The 24,554-nt window shown below is 37.5% G+C and overlaps 1 protein-coding gene across 3 annotated transcripts in view; it reads left to right on the forward strand.

The window, feature by feature from the left end:
• schip1 (schwannomin interacting protein 1) overlaps window positions 1–24,554 on the forward strand; it is a 223,506-nt gene that overhangs the window by 186,203 nt on the left and 12,749 nt on the right. For 2 of the 3 annotated variants that reach the window (XM_051129590.1, XM_051129591.1), the window contains one exon: window positions 1,344–1,949. In XM_051129590.1, coding sequence (XP_050985547.1) covers window positions 1,344–1,949 — 606 coding nt within the window. Of the gene's footprint in view, window positions 1–1,343; window positions 1,950–17,821; window positions 18,024–24,554 lie in introns of those variants that run through there. The other variant, XM_051129592.1, reaches the window with a different exon arrangement.

Below are 24,554 nucleotides of genomic sequence, written 5' to 3' on the forward strand. Positions count from 1 at the left end.
TACTAAAATAACACAGGTGTGACACACAGTACACATAGAAACGTTTTGCATCACCACATTGGCCATTTACAGTGTAATTCATTTCATGCATTATGATGATAGTGTGTTTTGTGCTGTTATTGCTGCCAAATTCAGGTAGTTCATTTTGTTATGAAAGTTTACTTGGTATGGAGATTTTTACTCCTCACATTCCTGCTTTTTTTTTTTTTTTTTTGGCCAAGAATGGCCCTTTCTTCAGTTGATACCCATGGAATGACTCCAGATCAGACTCCTGCACCATCATTAGGCAAGGAGCTGACTGTATGTTGTTTTGTGAAATGTGTACATTGTACTCATGTAGGTCAATGAGTTTTTATGCGTCATGCCTAAAACAATTCCATTTCAAAAACCATAGAATGAAACAAAAGCTTTTGTCAGATGTGTCTCTAGATAATGTGAACTGGACAAACAGCTTCAGAGTCTGAGAAAAAGTACTTTACTGAAAATTCAGAGTGGCAGAATCAGGCTCAGGTCTCTGTCCCAAATGCTGCTCTTCTCTACACTTATATGCACAGATTGTCTGGTTCATGTTGATAGATAATCTAATGTGATAGATTAGATTCATGGGCATGTGTACACAGTGACTATCGCAAACCCACAAGTGCACATCAAGTGCTCCATTTGGGACAGGGCTATGGATTCCAGCCCTTAATGATCGCTAAGACAAAAGCGAAAGGTCCGTTTATTGATTATAGCACCACCTTGGGGCCAGTGTTAGGATATTTGGTACATAGCCTGATGTAGACATAGTCCTGTACTGTGTATTTGCTTTCAGTGGTGCTTCCTAGTGAATGGATGTGTGTGTGTGTGTGTGTGTGTGTGTGTAAGCGGTAGAATTTGGGACAATCTTATCAAAGTTGATGGTATCCGTACAGTCTGATACTAGTGATGATGTAGTGAACTATTGAATATGGTGATCAAAGAAGTAAACTTGGAAAGGAGTTTCCTTTATCTGAAATTGGTAGTTAAATTTATCACACTGTATTAAAACCGACTGTGATTGTACAGGGTATAACAACCTCCCAAAATATTTCCAATAATTGCTAAAATATTTAAAAATAATACATTCTAAAATAATAGAGTTCAAAAAAGAAACACAAAACCTGTGATTATCGAAAGCAAACAAGTTGACAACAACATAGAATTGAAGACTTGGTGATAATGCAACACAACAAGAGATTTACAAGCTATTTTTAAAAGGCTGATCGTTATCGATAAAGGGTAAAAGTGCACAAGGGTTAAAAATGGTAATTGTTTTTCACAGTATCTGTCTCTAACGTGTTGTGTGTCTGTGTGTGTCTCAGGATTACCGGGAGGATGGCATGGATCTGGGCAGCGATTCCTCCAGTCGCTCCAGCTCCGAGTCCAACTCCAACAAGGTGACGCCATGTTCCGAGTACAAGTCCTCTCCCAGTCTGGAGCTGGCCGGACTGGAGGACTACGAGGAGGACGAGGACTACCAGCAGTACAAGAAGAGAGCGCTGGTGGACTGGGAGAGGGACTACGGCGGGAGCTACGCAGACAACCAGCATCAGGACTTCAGGCAGACCTCGCCGCTCCACGGGGCGGTTAACGGCCGCAGCCTGGCGGAGGAGCTCCAGAGCGCCAAAGCGCCCGCCGGCCCTCTCGCGGGTCACGCCGCCGCCTCCGTACCCGAGGAGCTGAAGCAGAACGGCAACTCCATCCCGCCCTGCGCGGGTAAGACTTTAGGCAAACGCGGCCTCGGGAGCGGCGGGACGGGACGGGAGGCAGGAAGAGGTGTCGGGCTGGGATCGTACAGAGAAGAATACGTGGAGGAGAGCCAACTTCCACCCATGGACTGGGCGGCTCTGGAGAGACACTTGGCCGGCCTGCAGTTCAGAGAACAACAGAACCACAACCACGGCCTGATCCGGACCAACTCCACCAACGTGAGTCCACATGAGTGTCTGATGCTGCTCGAGAGCGTTTTCGTGCCAATTTATCAGATGTCCAAACGCTTGCTAGTGTGTCACGTCTAATAGAGTGTGTTTAGGAAGGCTGTTTAGGAACAGTCATTATATATTTGCAGTTTTGGTGCTGCTATGAATCAGAAATGATGCACTTCACTGGTTCTTTACTGATGGTATTCTGCTAGCAGGTTCATGCTGCATTTCAGTAAATTTCATATAATCATATCCAGGTCAAATTTCACTGAAAAAAATCATAATTTTGCAGTATTTGGAGGTAAATCATGGGAGTAACGCTAGGTCATGTAAAACGGCTCTTTGGTTTTGTAGGTGAACTCTAATTTCTTTTGATTTGGGGGTGAAATAGAGATTTGTGGCTAAGCAGTTCGTCTCAGTTGAGCGTGAGCGTTGAGCGTCACACACGGTAATGTGATGTGTGATGTCATACAGCACATGAGATGTGTTGTGCTCTACAGTTTGGAGTGTGAGAGGATTCATTCACATCTCCTCAATGAGATGCTGCTGTCTCCCTGGTGACAAAGAAGTACACTATTGCTTAATTTTAAAAAGAATACTTATTACCAAAATAATATACTTTAAGTATACTGAAGTACAAACTAATTATAATGATTTTAAACACGTAACTGATTGTTAATTGCAATCACATTAAATGCAGCTAGCTGAATTGTAGAGTTCTTTAGATTAAAAAAATCCATAAAAATGTCATAATTACTTCTGTCTTTAAAATATGGTTAAAGTACTGATGAATGTACTGGCAAGCATTTAATATACTTTAATCTCATTTCTACTAAAAGTTGCATGTTGTATGTAAATATATTTGTAAGTACACATTTATAAAGATGGTTGCAATTTGAAAATATTAAGTTAGTCAACTCATCTAAATATGTGCACGTCTTTAGAACACAACAAAAGATTATCAAAACAATTATTTAAAAGTAAAACATTTCCTCTTACATTATTGTCATGGCTGTCAGTCGATTCAAATTTTGAATCTAATAAATTACTAAGTTTCAGTTTATTCATTGAAAAATAAATTTGACTGTGAAAGTAACTGCAAAAGATTATTTAAAGCTATTTTTGTGTTAAATGAGAAAATATCAAGTACACATTACAAATTGTAGCTTTAGAAAGGAATATTTTATTTGATTCGACATAGAGTTTATTACACATAAACGTGTAGGCTGCAAGGGCCTAATGTAAATGATGACAGAATTTACATTTTTGTGGTGAACTAGGCCTATCCCTTTATTGTTTTTATTTTTATTTATTTATTTTTTAAATGAAATGATACTCTAAATAAGAAACTAAATCTGCTAGCAGGTGGTGGTAAATGTCTTTATGAGTCATTCACTCATTTGATTCGATTCATTCAGGAATGAAGTAAATGGCTCACTTTATGAATGGGCCTTTGAATCATTGGTTCACACGATTCGTCCAAAATGTGGATTCATTCAGAAACTAAACACCGCTGTGTTGCTCTTAGATGTGCAACAATCCTGCTATGGCTTCAAAGTTAAGATGTTCTCAGCAAAATTGACCAAAAACACATAATATATTGCGTTGACTGTGTTCAAATATTTTAATCACATTATTTTGTGGTAACTAATTAATTACGTTTAAATAAAACATAAAACTGACAGCCCTAATTATTACAAATGTCACTTTTTAAAAGTGTGTTTAGAAAAATGACTTACTTAAGTAGTCTTTTATTTCATTAGTATTATTTGAAATACAGATTTGTAAAAAAAAAAAAAAAAAAAAGAGAGAGAAATATATATATATATAAAATTTAAATTTGAAGTCTACAAGCGCACAATAAGTACAGTTAAGTGCACTAGTTTTTCACAAGGTTTGATTGTCATATCTTACATGAACAATAGCTATATTTCCAAACAGGAGTATGTGAATGGGATGAAGCGTTGTGTGTGCAGCGGTCATCATCTGTCATATCACAGTGAGATTCATACTCTGTGGTGTCTGATCCACTGAAAGGGTGATGATGACGTGCTGTTCTGCTTACAGAGCAGTTGTGGGTATCCAAATAACACTGCTTCATTGGCACTTAAGGATCATTGTGTACTGTGCTTGGTTTGGTATGTACAGCGTTGAAATGTCGCAATGGATGAGGATCCACATGGCCGCGTGTCAGAGCCGTGTGAGTGTGTCTGCAGAGCACATGACAGATCGGCCTCACATAAACAGATCAGATGTGCTCGTCTTTATTTAGACTCACAGATCCTGCGGTGTTGGTGAAAGAGTGAGAGGTGAGCACTTTAACTACACACACATGCTTGTGACTTAACAAACCGAGTCAATCAGGCTCTAAGAGAGATTGTCCTCTGATTCATGCCAGGATTACGCTGTTGAAACAGAACAGAAGCCCTTTAAGACGGGTGTCACTAATACTGACTATAAGACACATGTGACTTTGAGTTTGTGTGTGTGTGTGTGCGGTCCTGGTAAACCCTACATTACGGGAACAAAATGTCCCCACAAAGATGGCAATATCCAAAATCCTTGTCCTTACTGGTACATTTTTTTGGTCTCCATGAGGAAAGAAGTTTATAGACCAGTTATAGGTTTGTAAACTTTCAGGATGCACACACATCATGGTTGCAGAAAACCCCAGAGAGATGGCCTTTATGGCTAGAGAATTACACAGATACAGTACAAAATAGTTACATTTCAGAAGATTATAGATAGTATTGATTAGATGTCATTTTCCAGATGTTCTCTGCATATTACAAGAACTTGTCACCCAGCGATAAGCACTGTTATTCAACAAAACTGACGTTAGATAGTGGGATAGTCTTACAGATCCGAAACAGGGATGACATTTTTTGTGGGCGGAGCCTATCTGATGACAAGTGCCAGTCTGTGGAGCCATGGAATAAAAGAATAAACAAAAAGGTCAATTTAGATTTTATATTTCAAAATTCTGGCTTTATTCTTGCAATTCTATGAATTATATCTCACAGTTCTAATTTTCTAATTCTAACTCACTTTTTTTTTTTACTTAAATCGAGTTATAAAGTCTGAATTAGGAGATATAAATGTGCATTTGTGAGAAAAATAGTCAGAGATGTGAGATAAAATAAATAAATGTTATGTAAAAATGTTAATAGTAATAGGTTTAAATAATATTTCATGCTGTAACTGTAGGGCTAATACAATATGTCCCCTATGAACAGCATATGTGAATATTATGTAGACCTATTGTTTAAATCTAATTTATGCTTTAAAAGTAGAGTAATCACAGCAGTTTTTATCCATAGTATGTACGTTTAAACATCTGCGTTGGCGTCTTTGATGACAGTATTCTATAAAATTATTTGCATTCTGATTTTGACATCAAAAGGCACAAAAAATTGACTTTTTTTCTCTTATTTCATGGATTTTACCCGCTTACCTCCACTTGTGTTTTTACCTCCACTACCAGTGTTTTTCTGCATCCACTATGCATGTGCAGCTATAAATCACACAGAATGAAGTGTTTAGAGAATGTATAAATGCCTGTAGTTTTGTTTAGGGTAAGGGGTTAGAAAATATAGCTTGTATAGTAGAAAAACCATTACAACATTATGAAACCATTGTGAACCCATAAAACATGGAAACCCAACATTTGCGTGTGTGTGGAGCTCAGCAGATGGCGCTGTTGCAGCATTCATGATCTGATCTGACTGTGCTTCTTCACACACAGCAGTGAGAGATTCATGATGAATCCAGCATATATTACAGTGTTTTCACTGATTGTGTGAGACTCAGAGATGTGTAGATTATTCTGAGCATAAACATGTGTTTTATTGTGGATGTGTGTAATAAAGTCATCAGATTTGGAGGCATTTTTTAGTTTAGCAGTCATTAAATTCATTCAATAAATTCTCAATATTATTATCATTGTGCTGTACTGAACTATGGTACATTATAACCATTGTGTCCCTAATTAAAAACTGGAACAGTTCCAGTATGCACAGGTGATGACTGAAAAGTCCTGTAAACGTGCTCTCTCTCAGTCCATCCAAGATTAGAATGAGTTTGTTTGTTCTTCACATTTGTAGAAATGTGTCATTCCGTCACTGTCTCACCAATGGATGTGAATGGGTGCCGTCAGAATGAGTCCAAACAGCTGATAAAAACATCACAATATTCCACAGTAATCCACACCACTCCAGTCCATCAGTCAAACGCTGAAACAAATCCATCATTATGTTTTTGACTAAAATACATTGAGTTCATAATCCAACACTTCCTCCAATGAAAAAATGTCCATCTCATGTTGTCTCTCACATCAAAATCCATATTTGTTTTAGACTGTTTTGGCTTGTAAACTGTGATTGATCCATGCAGATTTCTCTCCTGATTCAGACCAGACCACTTTTTCACTGGAGGAAGTGTTATTATGGATTATGGACTATATTTTAGCTAGAAGCAACTTCAGCAATTTCAGCTCTACAGAAGACAGTAGTGTAATTAGTCTGCTTAATTTAGTTCAGTTTTGTTTTAGTTAGATTCAATGCAGCTGCAAAGTTCATAAATAATGAAACAATATCAAGCCACAAGGCTTGAACCTACTTCGGTGTGCAGCAACCTCTGTTGATCAAATCAAACATTACAGCTTTATCTCTGCTGCTCGCCTTTCTTGCTATATTATCCATTCACAGGCTGTTTTGAATGTAAGAAGGCAGTAAGATTTTTGAAATCTGGGATGTTTGACCACCCTATAGAGCCTGATGGTGTTTGAGAGCAGATTCATCGTGCAAACACTCTGAGCTGAGGGACAGAACAGTGCTGCAGGGGTGAGACGTTTCTGTAGGACAGACCCAGAAAACAGCTGCATTTTAGCACCTGAAGACAGTTTGTGTTTGGTTAAATGCCTAAAATAACGTTTAGGCTTCACAGTTCGTATAACGGGCTGGACTACAAAAATACATCACTGCAGCACTCTGTAACACACACCTTGAGCTCTGTGTGTGTGTGTGTGTGAGGAATGCAGCAGGAGACACATGTCAGTGTCCATCAGTGTGTCTGTTATTGTCTTCATCTGTCCTCCTCCGGTTTCATAGACAAGGCTTAAGCCTAAAATGACTGAAATGACTAAAATTAAGACTAAAATGCATGTTGTGGCTGTTTTAACTGAAAGAAACATAAAATATGTCAGTTTCGTTGTTATGTATCAAGATGCACACCAGTAATCTTTATAAAAGCTACTTAAATGTCCTAATTGAACTATGGCCTAAACCTGGCTTAACATAAGCCCTGTCCGTGAAACCGGGCCTAGATCTGTCAAGAGGATGTTGTCAGTCTGATGTCTCCTATTCTGGACAGTGCAAAGACGAGCAACAACACAAGGTGACATCTGATATACTCATCAAGCCCTGCTCATTCATTTTCTGTGTTGTTCTCTCATGTGCGGCACTACTAAGATCACTGTTCGTTTCTCCATGTGTACGGACTGTAAGCAGCCGGATGTGTGATTGAGGTGTGCAGCTTGACTACAGCAGGTCGTCGTGAGGTCATCATCTGTCTCATGCCACCTTCACCGTGTCACACCGTAAACCACCATGAGGAACAGCACTGATTCAGAGTAAAACACCTCTAGACTTACCATTGTTCAGAACAACAGCAGCAGTCGTGACCTGTCACCCACAAACACACAAACAGGAACATGAGCCAGAGATCCTGTTTGATTGTGAGCTCACATCATCACATGATCATTTTGTGGTCAAAAGCATCACTTCTGCATTTATTACAGCATGAACATGGGAAAATAAGGGACGCTTGGGAAAAAGTGGCCAGCAAAAAAAAAAAAAGGAAACTACATTTTGTAATATTTATTACATTTTTACATTTTAGTGTTTCCCAGATTCCTTTCTTTTTTATTTAAATTTAATTATTAATTTAAATAATAATAAAAAAAAAACCATAAGCCCTGTCGGTTTCAAGCCAGGTTTAGGCCATAGCTCAATTAGGACATTTAAGTAGCTTTTATAAACATTACTGGTGTGCATCTTGATACATAACAACAAAACTGACATATTTTATGTTCAATCAGTGCAAGTTTCTTTCAGTTATTATTCAGAAAGCATGTTTAATCAACCTAATAAAGAAAAATAATAATACAACTTTAACAATCTGTTTAACAATTAATATTATTTCTCAAAGCTTTTCAATACTTTACAATATTTTTTTGTCTTTTAAGAAATTCTGTGTTGTAGCTTTTATTTTTTTTTTAGGATTTATGAGTTAATTCAAGTTTATTTTCAACAAAAGAAGGCATCAAACATTTACAGTGTAATTAAACTTTTAAAATGTAAATCAAATGAAAATGTAACAATTCCTTTTATAACAGAGTTTAACTGTTAAATATGGAAGAAAAATTTTAATGTTCCTTTTAAAAAATGATAACTGTGTTCTTATTATGTGAGTGTGTGTGTGTCATACAAAACTGTGCCATTCGTTCACACTTTTTGTGCTTTAATGTTCAAACACACTAGTTTATATCACCATCTGATGACATGAGCAACACTTTTTTTTATTTATTCATCTAAAATTCAAATAACATTCCACCTAATACTGTAAATACCTTTTTTTTTTTGGCTGGATTCTATGATTCATATATTTTTCCACATTGTGGAAACCATACAGCCATAGATACTCCTTTGGAGGTTTATGGACGTTTGGAGAAACCCTAGAGCGAGTCCCAGCCTCATGGCTGACCACTAGTCTAACCTAAAACCTGACTTCATTTATGATTTTTTTTTTGTTTGTTTTTTTATTCTCCCCAGTTGATGACATTCTGGATCTGCCCAGAGGGAGATTTTGAAATTTTGTTCCCTAACTAAATCTAAATAAACACTGTTCTGAGCTTCATCAGATCATCCAGACTCCTCTTCTGCTCCAGTCTGGGCATCCACACCATTCTGAGCTCTGGAGAGCGTGAAATCTCACACACTTATCCAAATAATACAGTCATGTGAGAAAACCACCTGAAATAAATACACTGCAGATCTTCAGCTGATCGTGTGGATCTGAGGCCGTTACTGTTTGCTGCTGTCGTCAATCACATGAATGATCCAGACGCCAGATGTCATTTTTGATATGTTGTTCTAGTGGATGCAGGACACTATAGTTCATTTATGTAGGTGAGGATAGCTAACTAAACTGTGAGATATTATACCCAAAAAATCTTCATACAGTGGACTAGCAGTAAATCTGATAAAAATTTGGGACCAAGAATTATTCAGACACTTTGATCTGACCAGTGTTTTTTCTTTACTTTACACCACAGACTGAACTAAATGAAGTCTTGCTTAATTGTCAACAAAGTATTGATAGTTGTGTAAATATTGTCATACTAACAGTTGTCTGAATTTTTGGTTCACTTGGCCTTTCTATCAAAGTTATCTGACATTATCAAGATGAATTTGTTCTGACACAGTTCACCTCTGAATTCTTCTCATATTTTGTTACCATTTTCTAAACTATAGTGAATGAACTGTAATAGTGTGAGAAATGTTGAAAGTGTCTGAATACATTTAGGTTTGACTGTGTAACCTAAAAAGTGTTTTTTGTTGAGTATAATATTTCCTCCATCAAGCTTTCATGGCTCATATAGTCTGATATAATGAGAATATGGAGGAAAAGACAGCTCAGTTTTATTCAGAGACTCAAACTGAGCAAAAATATGAATTTGGTGCAGACGCTGATATTTATATGATGAAATACTGATGTTTGTAATGTAAATCTTTATAACAGCAGAGAAGATACTGACATAAAATGATGTAAATATCAGTGTTCACTCTATATCTCCAATAACATGTGTTAGTAAGATCAGACTGAAATGATCCAAACATATAATGCAGTGCAATCCGATGCTGATTGAGAGACGAACAAATGAACGTTCCTCAAAAGATGTGAGATGATTTGGAGGCTTGTGAACATCATTTCTCCACTGAGGAACAGTGAAACGTTCCTCAAAAGATTTGAGACTAAAAAATGATTGATGGAGAATCAAGTAAAGCCAAGCTGCTTCATTCCAACAAATGGTTATTTGGAAATATTATTATAAGTTATTCTGGCATTTACTCGATCAAAATCAGTTAAGATTTGACAGCAAAAAGACATGTGAAGCTCCAGCTGAAGGTGGACGTTTGTACAATTACACTAAAAGAGCTTTTACTGGATAAAAAAGCTTTGAACTATCAATCAGACGACAGAAGACATGGAGCAGACTGAGCGTGAAACCGATCTGATATGAAACTGCAGCTTTATAGGGTTAAAAATCTGTCTTTTTTGCATTGTTTAGTGAAAAGCATGTCATTTGAGCTAGATTTCACTGATTGAAACAGTGACTCTTCCTCTCAGTGAAGTCACGATGTCGGAGCAGATACTTATATTACATATTGAAAAGATACAGTTCACCCAAAGATGAAAATTCAACCATCATTCCAAACCTGTATGAGTTTCTTTCTTCCATTGAAAACAAAAGAAAATGTTTTGAAGAATGCGGGTAGCCAAACAATTCGTGGTCCCCATTGACTTCCACTGTCTTTTCTTTCCATACTATGCACTTCCCAACATTCTTCAGCACATCTTTTATGTGTCTAACAGTTTGATCTTCAGTGTGTGTGTCTGGACATGCCCTCACACACACTCAGGATTCATCTCGTCTGTGTGTGTGTGTAGTGTAGAGATGTGCTGTGATTTCTCATGATCGGCTCTGGACCGCTGGACTGAATGAGTGTGAATGCGAGAGGCGCGCTGGATTCATCTGCTGGTGTCACACAGGTAACACATCACATCGCATGTAGCGTGTCTGTGTCGGGTGAGAAGCACAGATGTGTTTGAGTTTAGCGGCTAGGGGCTCTGTTAGTGATCAGTGTTTGTGTTCGTTCTCACTGAATGTGAGCGCGTCTGATGGTGGTTTTGTGAGCAGATGTGTAGTTGTTGTAAGGGAATGTGTTTGAGGAGCAGCAGATCTGAGGTTCGTCAGACATGTCTGCTCTCGTCCTTCAGTCAGTGTGTTCAGTTCATAATCAGCTTCAGCACACAATACGGTTCAACATGTTCAGCATTCACTCGCTAGAAAGTCTTTGGGTTTCACTCCAAAATCAGAAGAAATCTATTCAACTTCTTTCTTGTTGTTTTGCATTGTAACATCATGATAGTTGAACACTACTCATCACTACAATGCTACAATCTCATTATCATTTCTGTAATGTGTCCAGATGTTTCACTTCCTGTTTGCAATTTTCATTATTCTTACTGATGAATTCCAATAGAATTTTAATACAGCAGTGCAGTCATTTTTTAAATAAAAGTACAAAAAATGACATAAAAACACATTGCTTTTATTTTGTTATGCAAATCACTATAAACGCAGTAAATACAACCATGACAGAAATGCTTTACAATTTAAATAATCATTTATTATTATCATATAGTAATGGGGGTTTTAATGTTTTTTAGTTGTCATGAAAAAACGTTCACAGTGCAAAATGTGCTTGCTTTCTTGAAGAGAATATAATGTGTGGTGTGAATGTGAGCTGGTTTTGTTTACAGCATCAGTGATGTTTTTTTTTTGTTTTTTTTTAATACTTTATTATTTCAAGACCACAAGAACAAGAGGTATTACATATTCAGCATCTGTGATCGTGAGCGCGCTGCACACACACCGGTGATGTCATCAGGGCGAGCCACCGATCGGCAGCTTAGACAGCCTGTGTTTGCTGTGGAAACGCATGACCCGCGGCTACACATTCAGCCTGTGTGTGTGTGTGTGTGTGTGTGTGTCCTGACTGGATGGTGGTGCTGTGAATTGCAGGTTTGAGTCAGACTGAATTACAGGACACACACACACAGAATGATGTATTTATGTGATTATGTGGGGTGTGTGACGCTGGAAGGAAACGCATGTTTAAGTGTTGTGTATGTGTGCACACACTGGCCTGGTTTAGTATCTAAAAATAACGTTTTTCCAGCATGAAACTCACACTGGCCACGTCCACAGTTATAAGGCCTGCACTCATGTACAGCAGTGATGACTGATTTCCACTCATTAATATAAACTTACGTTACAACCTGGAGAGTAAACAGAACAAACTAGTGGAGCGACTTACAGCATTACCACAGTTAACTAAAGCTAAAACTGAAACTAAAATTAAAACCATTTAAGGTTACTTGAAATAAATGTTGGCTTGAAATATATATATATATGTAACATTTATTTTTATTTTTTTCAGGATTCTTTGATTAATAAAAGGTAAAAAGAACAGCATTCATTTAAAATAGAAAGGTTTTCTAACAATATACACTACTGTTCAAAAGTTTGGGGTCAGTAAATTATTATTATTATAAGAAATTAATACTTTTATTCACCAAGGATGCGTTAAATTAATAAAAAAGTGATAGCATAGATTTACACTGTTAGAAAAGATTTATATTTTGAATAATTACTGTTCTTTTTAACTTGTTCTTCATCAAAAAATCCTGAAAAATGCTTCCAAAAAAAAAAAAAAAAAATCCACCATTGATAATTCTAATAATTAATCAGCATATTAGAATGATTTCTAAAGAATCTTGTGACACTTAAGACTGGAGTAACAAATGATGAAAATTCAGCTTTGGATCACAGGAATAAATTATATTTTACAGTATATTAAAATAAAAAACATTATATTTTGCAATATTACAAAATTATTTTCTGTATTTCTGTATCAAATAAATAAATGCAGCCTTGATGAGCAGAAGAGATTCCAAACTTTTGAGCGGCAGTGTATATATATATATATATACACACACACACAAAAGTAAACGTAAAAACAGAAAAACTGATTCGAAACATTAATAAAACCTTTGTTTTTTGTGATTGAATCCAAATTTATTATCAAAAATGATGGTAATCAAATGAATGCATAAAACTTCAGCAATTTAATTAATCACTGTTAAAATTTGAACAAAAATCTGTGATATTACCTAAAAAGTATAAATTGTATCATTTTTATTTTATTAATAATTTGTATATTTATCATTACAGTGTGCAGAGTTTTAGTAATAGTTTTATTTCAATCATTCTCTCTTGAAACAAAGTCCACAAGTCTTAGGCTATGGAGGGTGACGTCAGCCGTCTCTCTCACACACACACACACACACACACACACACAGACGTGTTGAGGTGGCTCTCTGCTGAAGAGGCTTTTTTTTTTGACAGTGTTTCCTCATTATGCACAGCTCTGTTGTTCTGGCGTCCTGCTGTGAGTGTAGTTAAACATTCATGACTGGGCGCTGTGGAAATGTCAGGCGTCTAAAAGCAGCTCTTCCCTGCGGATCACAGACAGAGAACAGAAGAGATTCACATCCGAGAGAGAGAGAGAGAGAGAAACACTGCAGCTGATAGACCAGCAGAAAACACGTCCATCACGTTCAGTAGTCAGTCTTCACCAGTACTAGTGTTCATAGTGATCCTATCGCGAGCGGTCAGCACACAGGTGGAAACGGCCTCTGAAGCATTTGATGATCAGGTCACTCAAACCAGACACTGTGCTGATGTGCTGATCAGCTAAAGGAATAATTATGGGTTTGTATATTCTTCAGATTTGTAGAAATGTGTCATTCCATCACTGTCTCAGCAATGGATCCTCTGCAGTGAATGGGTGCCGTCAGAATGAGAGTCCAAACAGCTGATAAAAACATCACAATAATCCACAAGTAATCCACACCGCTCCAGTCCATCAGCGAACATCTCGGGAAGACAAAAGATGAAACAAATCCATCATTACAACGTTTTTAACCAATATATGAGTTCATAATCCATAATTACACTTCCTCCAGTGAAAAAGTCCATCTCCTGTTGTCTCTCACATCAAAATCCAGCCACATATTTGTTTCAAGCTGTTCTGGCTTGTTAACGGTGCTTGATCTGTGCAGATTTCTCTCCAGATTCAGACCAGACCACTTTTTCACCGGAGGTAGTGTAATTATAGATTATGGACGATTAAAAATGTCTTAATGATGGATTTGTTTTAGCTTTTGTCTTCTCGAGATGTTCGCTGATGGACTGGAGTGGTGTGGATTACTTCTGATGTTTTATCAGCTGTTTTTACTCTCATTCTGACGGCACCCATTCACCGCATAGGATCAATCGGTGAGACAGTGATGGAATGACACATTTCTACAAATCTGATGAACAAACAAACTCATCCTAATCCTGGATGGTCCGAGGGTGAGCACATTTACAGCCAATTTTTGGGTGAACTATTCCTTTAATTCGTATCTGCTGCTTTAATCTATATTTAGACTAGTGTAACTGTTCACAGCTCAAGACTGTGCCGTTATGGTGCCTTTACATAATGCATAAACACACACACACACACACACATTCTGGAGCTCTTCCCGATCTTGCACTGAATCACAGGACACACACACATTTCAGCAAACATCACACTTCGTCAGATGTATTCAGGAGCATCGATGTCTGATATCTCATGAGCATCAGCTACAGAAAGCGAGCGTGATGGCTGTGATGTCATCCTTTCATATCACACACACACACACACACACGTGTCCTGATTACACACATAATCCAGACAGAGAGGAGGCGATTATCCTCCGTCCTTTATGTCTTATGAAAGGGATTTGACAATCATTTAATGGCCAGAGAACAGTCAGATGAGCGGAGCACTGATGCACTATTCAAACTGGGAGCAGGATATGATGTCATCGCTGCTCCACCTTACTGTCTGACTTTCCCTCTGCCACCTTCACAAGCAGCTGAAACACTGCAGGTGACGGCAGATCCGTGAGCCTCGTCATCTCTGGGTTTGTTCTGTTGGCCATCTGAAATGTGATCTGGTGTAATCAGGTTCAGTGTTTCACAAGCTCATACTTTCAGTTCTGCATTTGTAAGTTCTGAGAGACTTTCTTATGACTGTCCGTTTGTGTTAGTAGGGGTTTGTTTGTTCTGGTGATTTCAAATCACTTACTGCACCTTTAAGCTTTTGAATATTTAATGAGGCAAGCACTGTTTGTTAACCTTCTTTGGCTCTGATGTAGGGTCAATTGCAGCACTAAACTTTACATTTACATATTTACATTTATATATTTACATTTATAGTGGGATACATTCCTTTATCCAGGGTTATAGTGGTTTAACCATTAACCTGGGGTTAAGAGTAGTGGGAAACTTTGTCAAATAACACACTATATAGATGCACTTCACAGCGAAGAATCACAGCGGCTTTTCATTATGAGTGGAGTCGTGTTATAGTGAGATTGAGGGTGTGTATGTGATATGAGTGTGGTGAAGGAGAGAGTTAATCTGGTTTATGTGAACTGAGGGCCAGATGGCACAGACAGATTAAACTGCTCCTGTTTGTCCTGCGCCGCTCCAAGAGAAAGACTCATGTGACGCACCCTGTCCCGCTTCAGGACCTGATTTATGAGATCATTTCTGTATGATCTTAAGCACTAAACAACACAAAACAAGAAATGTGTTTAATTGTGGGTTGGCAATGTTACAGTTTAATTTAACATTATAAACTCAAGACTGTAAAAACTGCACAGTGCTTATAGAAACAGTATTTGATGCTGATATTTCTACATATATGCACTTTTCAGTTATTGTTTTCTAAAAAATATCATGGTAACAGGGTTGACGCTTAAGCTAACCCTTGTGAAAAAAGTGTTATAGTGACTAATAGTGAGCTTCAAATATTAAATATTAAAAGCCTATTTTAAAAAAAAGTACTTGCATATAATATTAATGTAATTAAAGGCCAATTAGGTAACTAAATCCAAACTAGGAACATAATCCAGATAGGGAAACAGAGCAGAGCACACGGACAAACACATCCAGAAAGGACAAGAGCTGACACAGCACACAGGAAACACTGCGGTTTAAATACACAATCTAACAAGACACACCTGGACACTGATAAACAAAAGGACAAAAGAGCAGGAAACACTTCAGCATCAGTCCAGGGCAGACACAAAGCACATGTAACACTGACACACTGAAGCACATGTAAAGCACTTCATTATAATCATAACTTTAGTGTGTTATTCAGTATGTCACCCTGGACCACAAAACCAGTCAGAAGGGTCCATTTTTTCAAATTGAGAATAACACATCATCTGAAAGCTGAATAAATAAGCTTTCCAGTGATGTTAGGACAGGACAATATTTGGCCGAGAAGCAACTATTTGAAAATCTGGAATCAGAGGGTGCAAAAATAAATAAATAAATAAAATCAAACTATAGAGAAAAGTTGTCCAAATGAAGCTCTTAGCGATGCATATTATTAATCAAAAATTAAGTTTTGATGTATTTATGGTAGGAAATTTACAAAATATCTAAATGGAGCATGATCTTTACTTAATATCCATTTTGAATGTTCTAAATTGTTCCTGCATCATTATAAATGTGTAGTTACAAATATATTTAAATGCCGTAATATACATAAATTATTCTCAGTACATTTACAAAATTCCAAAGGCCAGAAAAAGCAATATATTTTCTTTCTCGTTGCTATTTTATATCAGTGTTCCATGTTGATTTACTGTTATTGGTAATGAACGTTTAAAACTAAACAAAATTTAAAAAAGTAATTTAAAAGTAGTCTGATTACATTATCTAAAATGAGTAACCTAGATTGTTACTAACTACAGTTTTCATCGCGTAATCTATAATCAGTAACAAACTGCAATCTGCAAGTAATCAGTAAGTGACGCATGAGGGTTTGTGCTCTTCAGAAACAGAATATGACAGAGCTCATGTTTTAAGGCGAAACCCACATTGCAATAAATAATTCAAACACAACACGAGTCGCTGTTCTCTCTCTCTGATTTATTGGTTTTCTTTACATTAGCATGGTTTCAGACTGACTGTTTGAAAACATTTGCTGATCACTGGACTAAAAACTTTCCCAGAGTTTAGCAGCTTAAAGTGATCTCACTGAAAACAGAGAAGTGAAATCAAGTTAAAGAGTTAGAATAGAAATTGAGTAATCCCATGTGTCAATGCATCAAAATTGGCAACCATAATAATAACATTTTGTTAATTACATTCATTTAAATTATAATACATTTTTGTTTAACTGCAGTTAACATGCAGTCAAGTGTCTGAAAACATTACATTCAGCACACGAGCTAAAGACTTGCTAAAACATTGCTATCTGAAAAAAAAATGTCAATGGTTTGTGTTTGCATATGCAATCAAGCTGGAGCAGATCACAGGACAACAACAGCATCCACATGCAGAAAGAGAAATCATTTGCAAACAAACTGCAGTTAGTGGATTGATGTTGTTTGGAGAAGTGTCTGTGTTGACGCATAGTAACAGTTGCCATCAGCTGTTCATTGTTAAAGTTATTGTTTTACACATATGCAAATGAAGAGCCCAAACGACACCTGTTTTGTAGAATCCTGTTAAACATTTGCCTGTACACATCTTTGTGTGTGTGTGTGTGTGTGTGTGTGTGTGTGTGTCCACTTGTTGTGTGGAATGTGTGAGGGAGTTGACAGAGCAGCGTGTGAATGGCAGTGCTCTGTCCGCTCCGCTCTCAGGAATTCTTTAGCTACAGGAATGTGCCACAGAAAGCCTCTTTTCTTTGCAGCGCTTCTCCTCCCACTGCTTTTCTTCGCTCCTTTCCTTTCATCCCTCCCTCTCTCTCTCCCTCTCTCAATCCGTGGGACGTCTCCTCCCCCGCTCCGCTCTGAAAGGTCACTCCTCCCTCTCCCTTGTCTCTGGCCCCGCCCCCATCCCCCGTCCGCGTGTGCCGCGCTCCGATTGGCCGGCGGTGAGTAAGCCCTCTCGGTGCTCCAGGAGCGTCCAGAGTCTCCCGGCGCCCCACCCTCCGTTCCCGTCTGTGGCAGGCGCTCCGATCGTATCGCTCCCTCGCCTTGCGCAGAGCCCGGAGCTGCTGCGAGCGGATACAGACGGACGCGCCGTTACTCGTGTGTAGGGTGGGACTCGCATTTCTCCTGCGGATCTAGAGGATGCAGTGAGAGATGGTGCACCAGGACAGCTGCTCCTATCAGGTAGGATCAGATGAGGAAATCCATCACGGGGGGAAGGAGATCACAAATCTGAAGATGTTTCTCTAGAGAAAAAGGCCACAGAAATCTCATCTTTCTTAGATGAAGTCATGACATGATTGTGAGATGTGCTGGTTTTACATGTCGTGAGTCTGTATGCCAGTGCTCTGACCGTGAGGAGTGTATGAACATGTTCAGGTGAATGATTGTGTGTGTGCGTGTGTGTGTGTGTGTGGGTGTTACGTCTCATAACCTCAAGAGAAGCGCCCCACTTTATTCAATAACACATCAAACACACACACACTCCACATCACTGTCGTCAGTACGTCACTTTCATCACCTCATAAGATGTCTGAGCTCATGGTGTATTGTGGATATAGTCACGGGTCACGAGGGATGGCATTTATGAGATTTTAAGGACTCTAATCAACATGCAGGACCAGATCTATTCGTTAATAATCAGCACTTTGCTGACGTCTGCTCATGTGATCACATTATATTTGTAAGCCTCTTGCATATTGTTTAGTTTTTTGTTTTTTTTTTAAGATTTGAGTTACGGTGATGATGATGATTTTTCCTGCTAACAGTATGTCAGTCTTGTGTCATGTATGCTTCAGAAAGTGTTTTTAAACTTTGCAAATGCTTGGGTTTATATTCTAGATTGTTTTTTTAACTGAGAGTATGTCTGTGTGCATTTATTTGGAGGCAAAAAGAGACCCTGGAAAACAGAGAGAGAGAGACTTGTGTAATAAGACTTTCTACAGGAAACCACAGGAAAAACTTTAAAGACGTTTACTTTAGGAAAGAACAACCTCAGGATAAGTCTGAGACAGAACGAGAGATTTGAAAGAGAACAAATGCATAAAAGAATGCGTTATTTCAATGAATGTTCTAATAATTTCATTTTATTATTGAAATGAATAGTTTTATTCATTAAGAATGCATTGAATTGATCAAAAGTGACAGTAAAGACATTTATAATGTCACAAAAAGATTTCTATCTCAAATAAATGCTGTTCGTTTGAACTTTCTATTCATCTGTGAATCCTGAAACATAAAATGCATGACAGTTTTCACAAAAATATTGTGCAGCACAACTGTTTTCAACAGTGATTATAATCATAAATGTGACCCTGGACCACAAAAAAAGTCTTGAGTAGAACAGGTTTATTTGTAGCAATAGCCAAAAATACACTGTATGGGGCAAAATTAACAATGTTTTTTTATGCCAAAAATCACTATGATATTAAGTAAAGATCATGTTCCATGAAGATATTTTGTAAATTTCCTACTGTAAATATATCAAAACGTAATTTTTGATTAGTAATATGCATTGCTAAGAACTTCATTTGGACAACTTTAAAGGAGATTTTCTCAATCTTTTGATTTTTTTTTTTTTTTTTGCACCATCAGATTCCAGATTTTCAAATGATTGTATCTCGGCCAAATATTGTCCTATCCTAACAAATCAATGGAAAGCTTATTGATTTAGCTTTCAGATGATGTATACATCTCAGTTTCAAAAAATTGACACGTATGACTGGTTTTGTGATCCAGGGTCACAAATGTTTGTTGAGCAGCAAATCAGACTATTAGAATGATTTCTGAAGGATCATGTGACACTGAAAACTGAAGTAATGATGCTGAAAATGCAACTTTGATCACAGAAATAAATTACATTTTAACAGATATTCACATAGAAAACAGCTGTTTTAAATTAAAATAATATTTCACAATTTTTACAGTATTTCTGATCAAATAAATGCAGCCTTTTAAAATGCACTCAAACACTAGCATATTAAATGCAAAATACATTCTCCAAACTTTTAACATTGAGACCTGAAACATTTTGACTGTAACTTGGTGGAAAGGTTGCTGCATGTTTTAAAAGAGAAATGTCATGGAGTTGAAATGCTGAGTGCTTTAGGGTCACTGTGAATAATTAGTATATATATAGCTCTAGCAGTGAAAGTTTAACCAGGATTCATGTGCAAACTCAAAGAAATATTAAAATAGTCTATATGTGTAGGCCAGTAGAGAGCAGCGTGAGATGGAATAACACAGACAGACTCAGATCTGCTGCACACGGCGCTGACAGCAGGAGCATATGCACAACACAACGCCACACACTGACAGATGAAGCAGAGAGAGAGCAGGGAAACAGGAAGGACAGACAGAGAGGAAATAAACCTGAAACAGCGTGCTCACGGAGAAGAGAAGAAACACCGCATTACAGACGCTTAGAAATCAGAGAGCGGAAATATGACACAATAACAGCAGGAGAGCCGAAGACAGCGCAGGTGAGGAACAGAGAGGAAATCATGTGTGTGTATTGGGGACGGGGCCCAATTCTCCAGGGGCCCCTCGATTAGGCCGGTATCCAGGCAACCGCCCGCATGGAGACGACTGGTGCCGGCATGTCTGTGTCTCTGCCTCACACACACACACACACACGCACACACACATTATTTACACCTCACTGTTCCCAGCACAGCCTCACACACTCGCTTTCTCTGTCTCTCTCACATGCAGAAAAACAAAATAATAAGCTCTCTCTCATTATTTATTCAGACATGTTGAGTATTTTTGCAGAATATATTTGCTGCTATAAATATGTAATTCATTTTTAATGTATGTTTATGTATTTCTTAGATGTTTGAGGGTGTGCTGTTTTCAGCTCCATTAGTATCATAATGTGTAGTTTTGACAAAACACTCTCAGAAACACATCAACATGGAAGTAAAAATACTTCTGTAAATGTTAAAATGAAACAAAACATTTAGAATAAATAAATACAAAAACAAATACATTTAAGATTGCATAGAAATACATAAGAATGGATTTAATACAGAAAATAATTTGAAGATGTAATCGAGGTCAGATCATTTCAACAGTCCATTTTGTGAAAACTATTATGTGGCCGTTCATCCCGGTGTGATCTGATGGATTGTGATCTCTGTGTCACTATTACAGTAGATGATGAACAGAACAGATGAAACACAGAAACAATAGAGGAATAAACCTGTAAAAAGCAAGTGTTCGTGCTGCCTTAAAGTTGAAAGTCTACTCAACTCAAATATCCATACTTAACATTTCATGTTGACTAAGTTCAAATTTGAAGCCCGCACGAACACTTGCTTTTTTAAGTTGAAACAACTTTTTTTTCTTTTTTTTTTTTTTTTTTTTTTTTTTTTTTTTAACAGTGAGTAGGCCGGCCACAGTGTTTTTAGGGTCAGACAGTGTTTATTGTGTTATTTATTTATCTGAGACTGTATTAAGGAGAAGATCCATAGTAAATAACATTAGACAGTCTACATTTGTAAATACTGAAGCAGCCCCGGGAAGAAACTGTATTCTGTTGTTAGTTAAGGGTGTGTGATGTTGATGAAAATGATATCTCAGTACTTCCGGTGATTTTTGCCAGTAGCCATAATTAGGCGATAATTTGCTGCGTGTGTTTTTGTGCTGGTTCAGGCCTGTCGTGATCACACTCTTTTCACATTCTTCATGTTGTGTGTGCTGGTCAACAAAAGCCTGCACTTTGGATGTTTTGTCAGTCTGAGCATGGTTGACAGACTGAAACTTTGCTCATTTAATTATTTTCGTGATGATGCAAATTGGAGTAGTGTGTGGGATTTATATTTTTCTAGTTTACCCTTATAAGAGCAATTTCCTAACCTTATTTAATGTATGCATCATTTATGTCAAATACATTCAGTCAATTAGAATGTAAATCAAATGAAATCAAAATCAAGAAAACCCATCTTTGCTCTGCAGACACAGAAGCTGCATCTGAAGTGGCTTTTAGATGTATTTACACTGACTGTTTAGTGCAGCTCAGAGATGTCATGAATGCATTTACACTGCATTTACAGTTGCATAAATAATGCTGAGATTACTGTATTCAAAATAACATTTTGAATATTTGATTTGAAATGATTTTTAAAAACGGAATAATATTTTTAATAAGAAACTATCAACTCGGGTGGGTGTCTTAACGAGTGAGTCATTGAATCATTCATTCAACCAATTCATTCAAAAACTGCTACGTGTTTCATTTGCAAATCTGAGCTAAAACAGACAATATTTTGCCTAAAATATGTCACAATGTTAATCTTTGATTAAACTGCTGTACCACAGTATCACATTTGCAGTGTTTCTGATACTCAGCACTCTTACTCATGTGATATCACTGAACTATAACATATGGAAATAGAAGTGCATTTTTGTGCTCATATATTGATTTCAGGGTTATTCTAACTGCTTTTTAACAAGCTGCATCACAGTGAACACAGTGTGGACTATCAAGGCTACGCAATAATGTCAGATCACAACAACCGTTATGATGATACGTTACACACTCCCGCTGTCAGTACTCTTCATATTCACAGAAACAGCTGAGGCCTGTAAAACTCTACGTTGTAGTAGACTGTATGAAGATGCTGCAGAAGTTTCAAGATCATCTGTATGATTTGTCAGCCATAATTCAGTGGTGTAATGACATGCTGAAGTGTTGGAGCTGATGTAGCTGTGTCTTGTTTCACTGCTCAGTGATGTTAGACGGGTTGCTCATGACCAATTTGTATGTGTTTTACAAGGTGGCTAATTCATACGACCTCACTCGTACTGTCTAGACCCCAAAGAAGGTAGGTAATTTGTACAAATTCATACAAATGGAAACTCATAAAATACATATGATTTAGCAAAAATTAGCCATCTTGTGAAATATGTCAAATTGCAGTCAGAATGGGGTTGTGTTTGTTTATTTGGCAGATATTGTCCTCACACACGCACTCTGTGTCATGCGCTGCTGTGACTCACAGAGGATGAAGTCAGACTCCATGATGAGTCTTTGTGTGTGTGTGTGTGTGTGTGTCAGGGTTCAGGTATAGGCGGATGTGGACGATAGACCAGTAAGTCAGTTTAAATCACCCATAATCCTCTGAGCTCAGCACTGAATGATACTCACTTCCTGTGCTCTGATCCAGCAGACAAAACAATGAAGAACACATGAAGCTTTGATTCTCATATGTGTGTGTGCGTTGATGGAAACGCTCCGTAGATTTTCTCATCTCTCAGGATGACGGGACGCTGCTGGATGACGTGATGATATGAATCTGGCTGAAATCAGTGAAGTCTGTTGAAGTGATGGATCTGGCTTTATGGTAACTTGATTCCGTTATACAGTATATTGCCACACAAATGTGGACAACAGCGTTAATGAGTTTGTTCCAGTAATTCCAGTGAAAACAAACATTGATTAAACACGTCGGCTCTAGAAGCCCGTGCTTCTCATCCTGAGCACAAACAGACATTCGGATGTGATTTACTGAATCATCAGTGACCTGCTGAACAGATGATTATTTGGGGTCTTCATGAAAAGTCTATAATATACTTTGGTTAAAAATTCTCAATGGTTGTGTAAAACAACACCATTTTTACCTTGTCAAAGTCAGCTCTGCTCGCCCCGCCCCTCTCTTCTCTCTGTGGAGTGACGAGCTGTGCTAACTAAACTTGCTAACTAACACGTTATTAGGAAAGGTGATTGCAGAGATTCATAAAAAACGCTTATACTCACTTCTGCTGTAGGTGAAGCTGGATCACGAATGATTCACGTGAACGTAGACGGATATATGTAGGTCAGGAGGTGCAAACCCTTTACAAACAAACGTAATCCACTGCATCTTCAGCGGCTCAGATGTCGGGAGTAAATGACGACCACTATGTTCATTATTACATCCAGCAACACAACACCTCAACACCTAGTCTTGCCTAAATTACATTCCTGCTCCAGCATCAAAACAATGGAGGTCGGACTGTTACAGCTGATTTAAGGCGGGTCTGAGGTAAGACGCTCATGTCAGTCAACTATCGTGGGAGTGGCCTCTGTGGGTGTGACAGGCATCTGAGAACGGCTCGATTTGAAAAAGGAGATATTATTTTTACAGATTAATTAAAAAACACTGCATGGATTTTTATCATTCTAGGGTAGATGTGTACATACACTGACAACCCACATTAATGTTCAAACAACATGTAAAAGTGAACTTAGCATCCGATGACCCCTTTTAAGTGACTCAAAAAGAGACACTTTCATGACTTTATAATAATATTATATTAAAACTTTTAAAGTGCATTTTAGGTTGTTATGTTTAAACAATCTTTCATCATGTCTTAATAGAAGGCACTTATTGATGTGTTGACTAACATACTAAAGCACACTTAGAATTTGTTATTCAGTATTACGTTTAAAGTGAATATATTTTAAATATAGTTGAATTCTTGACAAATGTGGAATTAAATATATTTAAATACTTGAGTTTCAACAGAAATGGCACTGAATGTCATGTTATTTTACTATAAATGCATGTCAGTACATTCAGCAGTACTTTAACCATATTTCATAGACAATATAAATAATCATGAAATTACAAGCAAACATGTATTTTGGTCTGAAGTAATGACAATTAAATAAATTTAAAGAGTAATGCATCTTCACTTAATTGTGAAAAACATGCAGTGCTTGTGCTTAAA

This window comes from Labeo rohita, chromosome 15 (assembly GCF_022985175.1).
Source record: "Labeo rohita strain BAU-BD-2019 chromosome 15, IGBB_LRoh.1.0, whole genome shotgun sequence".
In the NCBI taxonomy this organism is placed as follows: domain Eukaryota; kingdom Metazoa; phylum Chordata; class Actinopteri; order Cypriniformes; family Cyprinidae; genus Labeo; species Labeo rohita.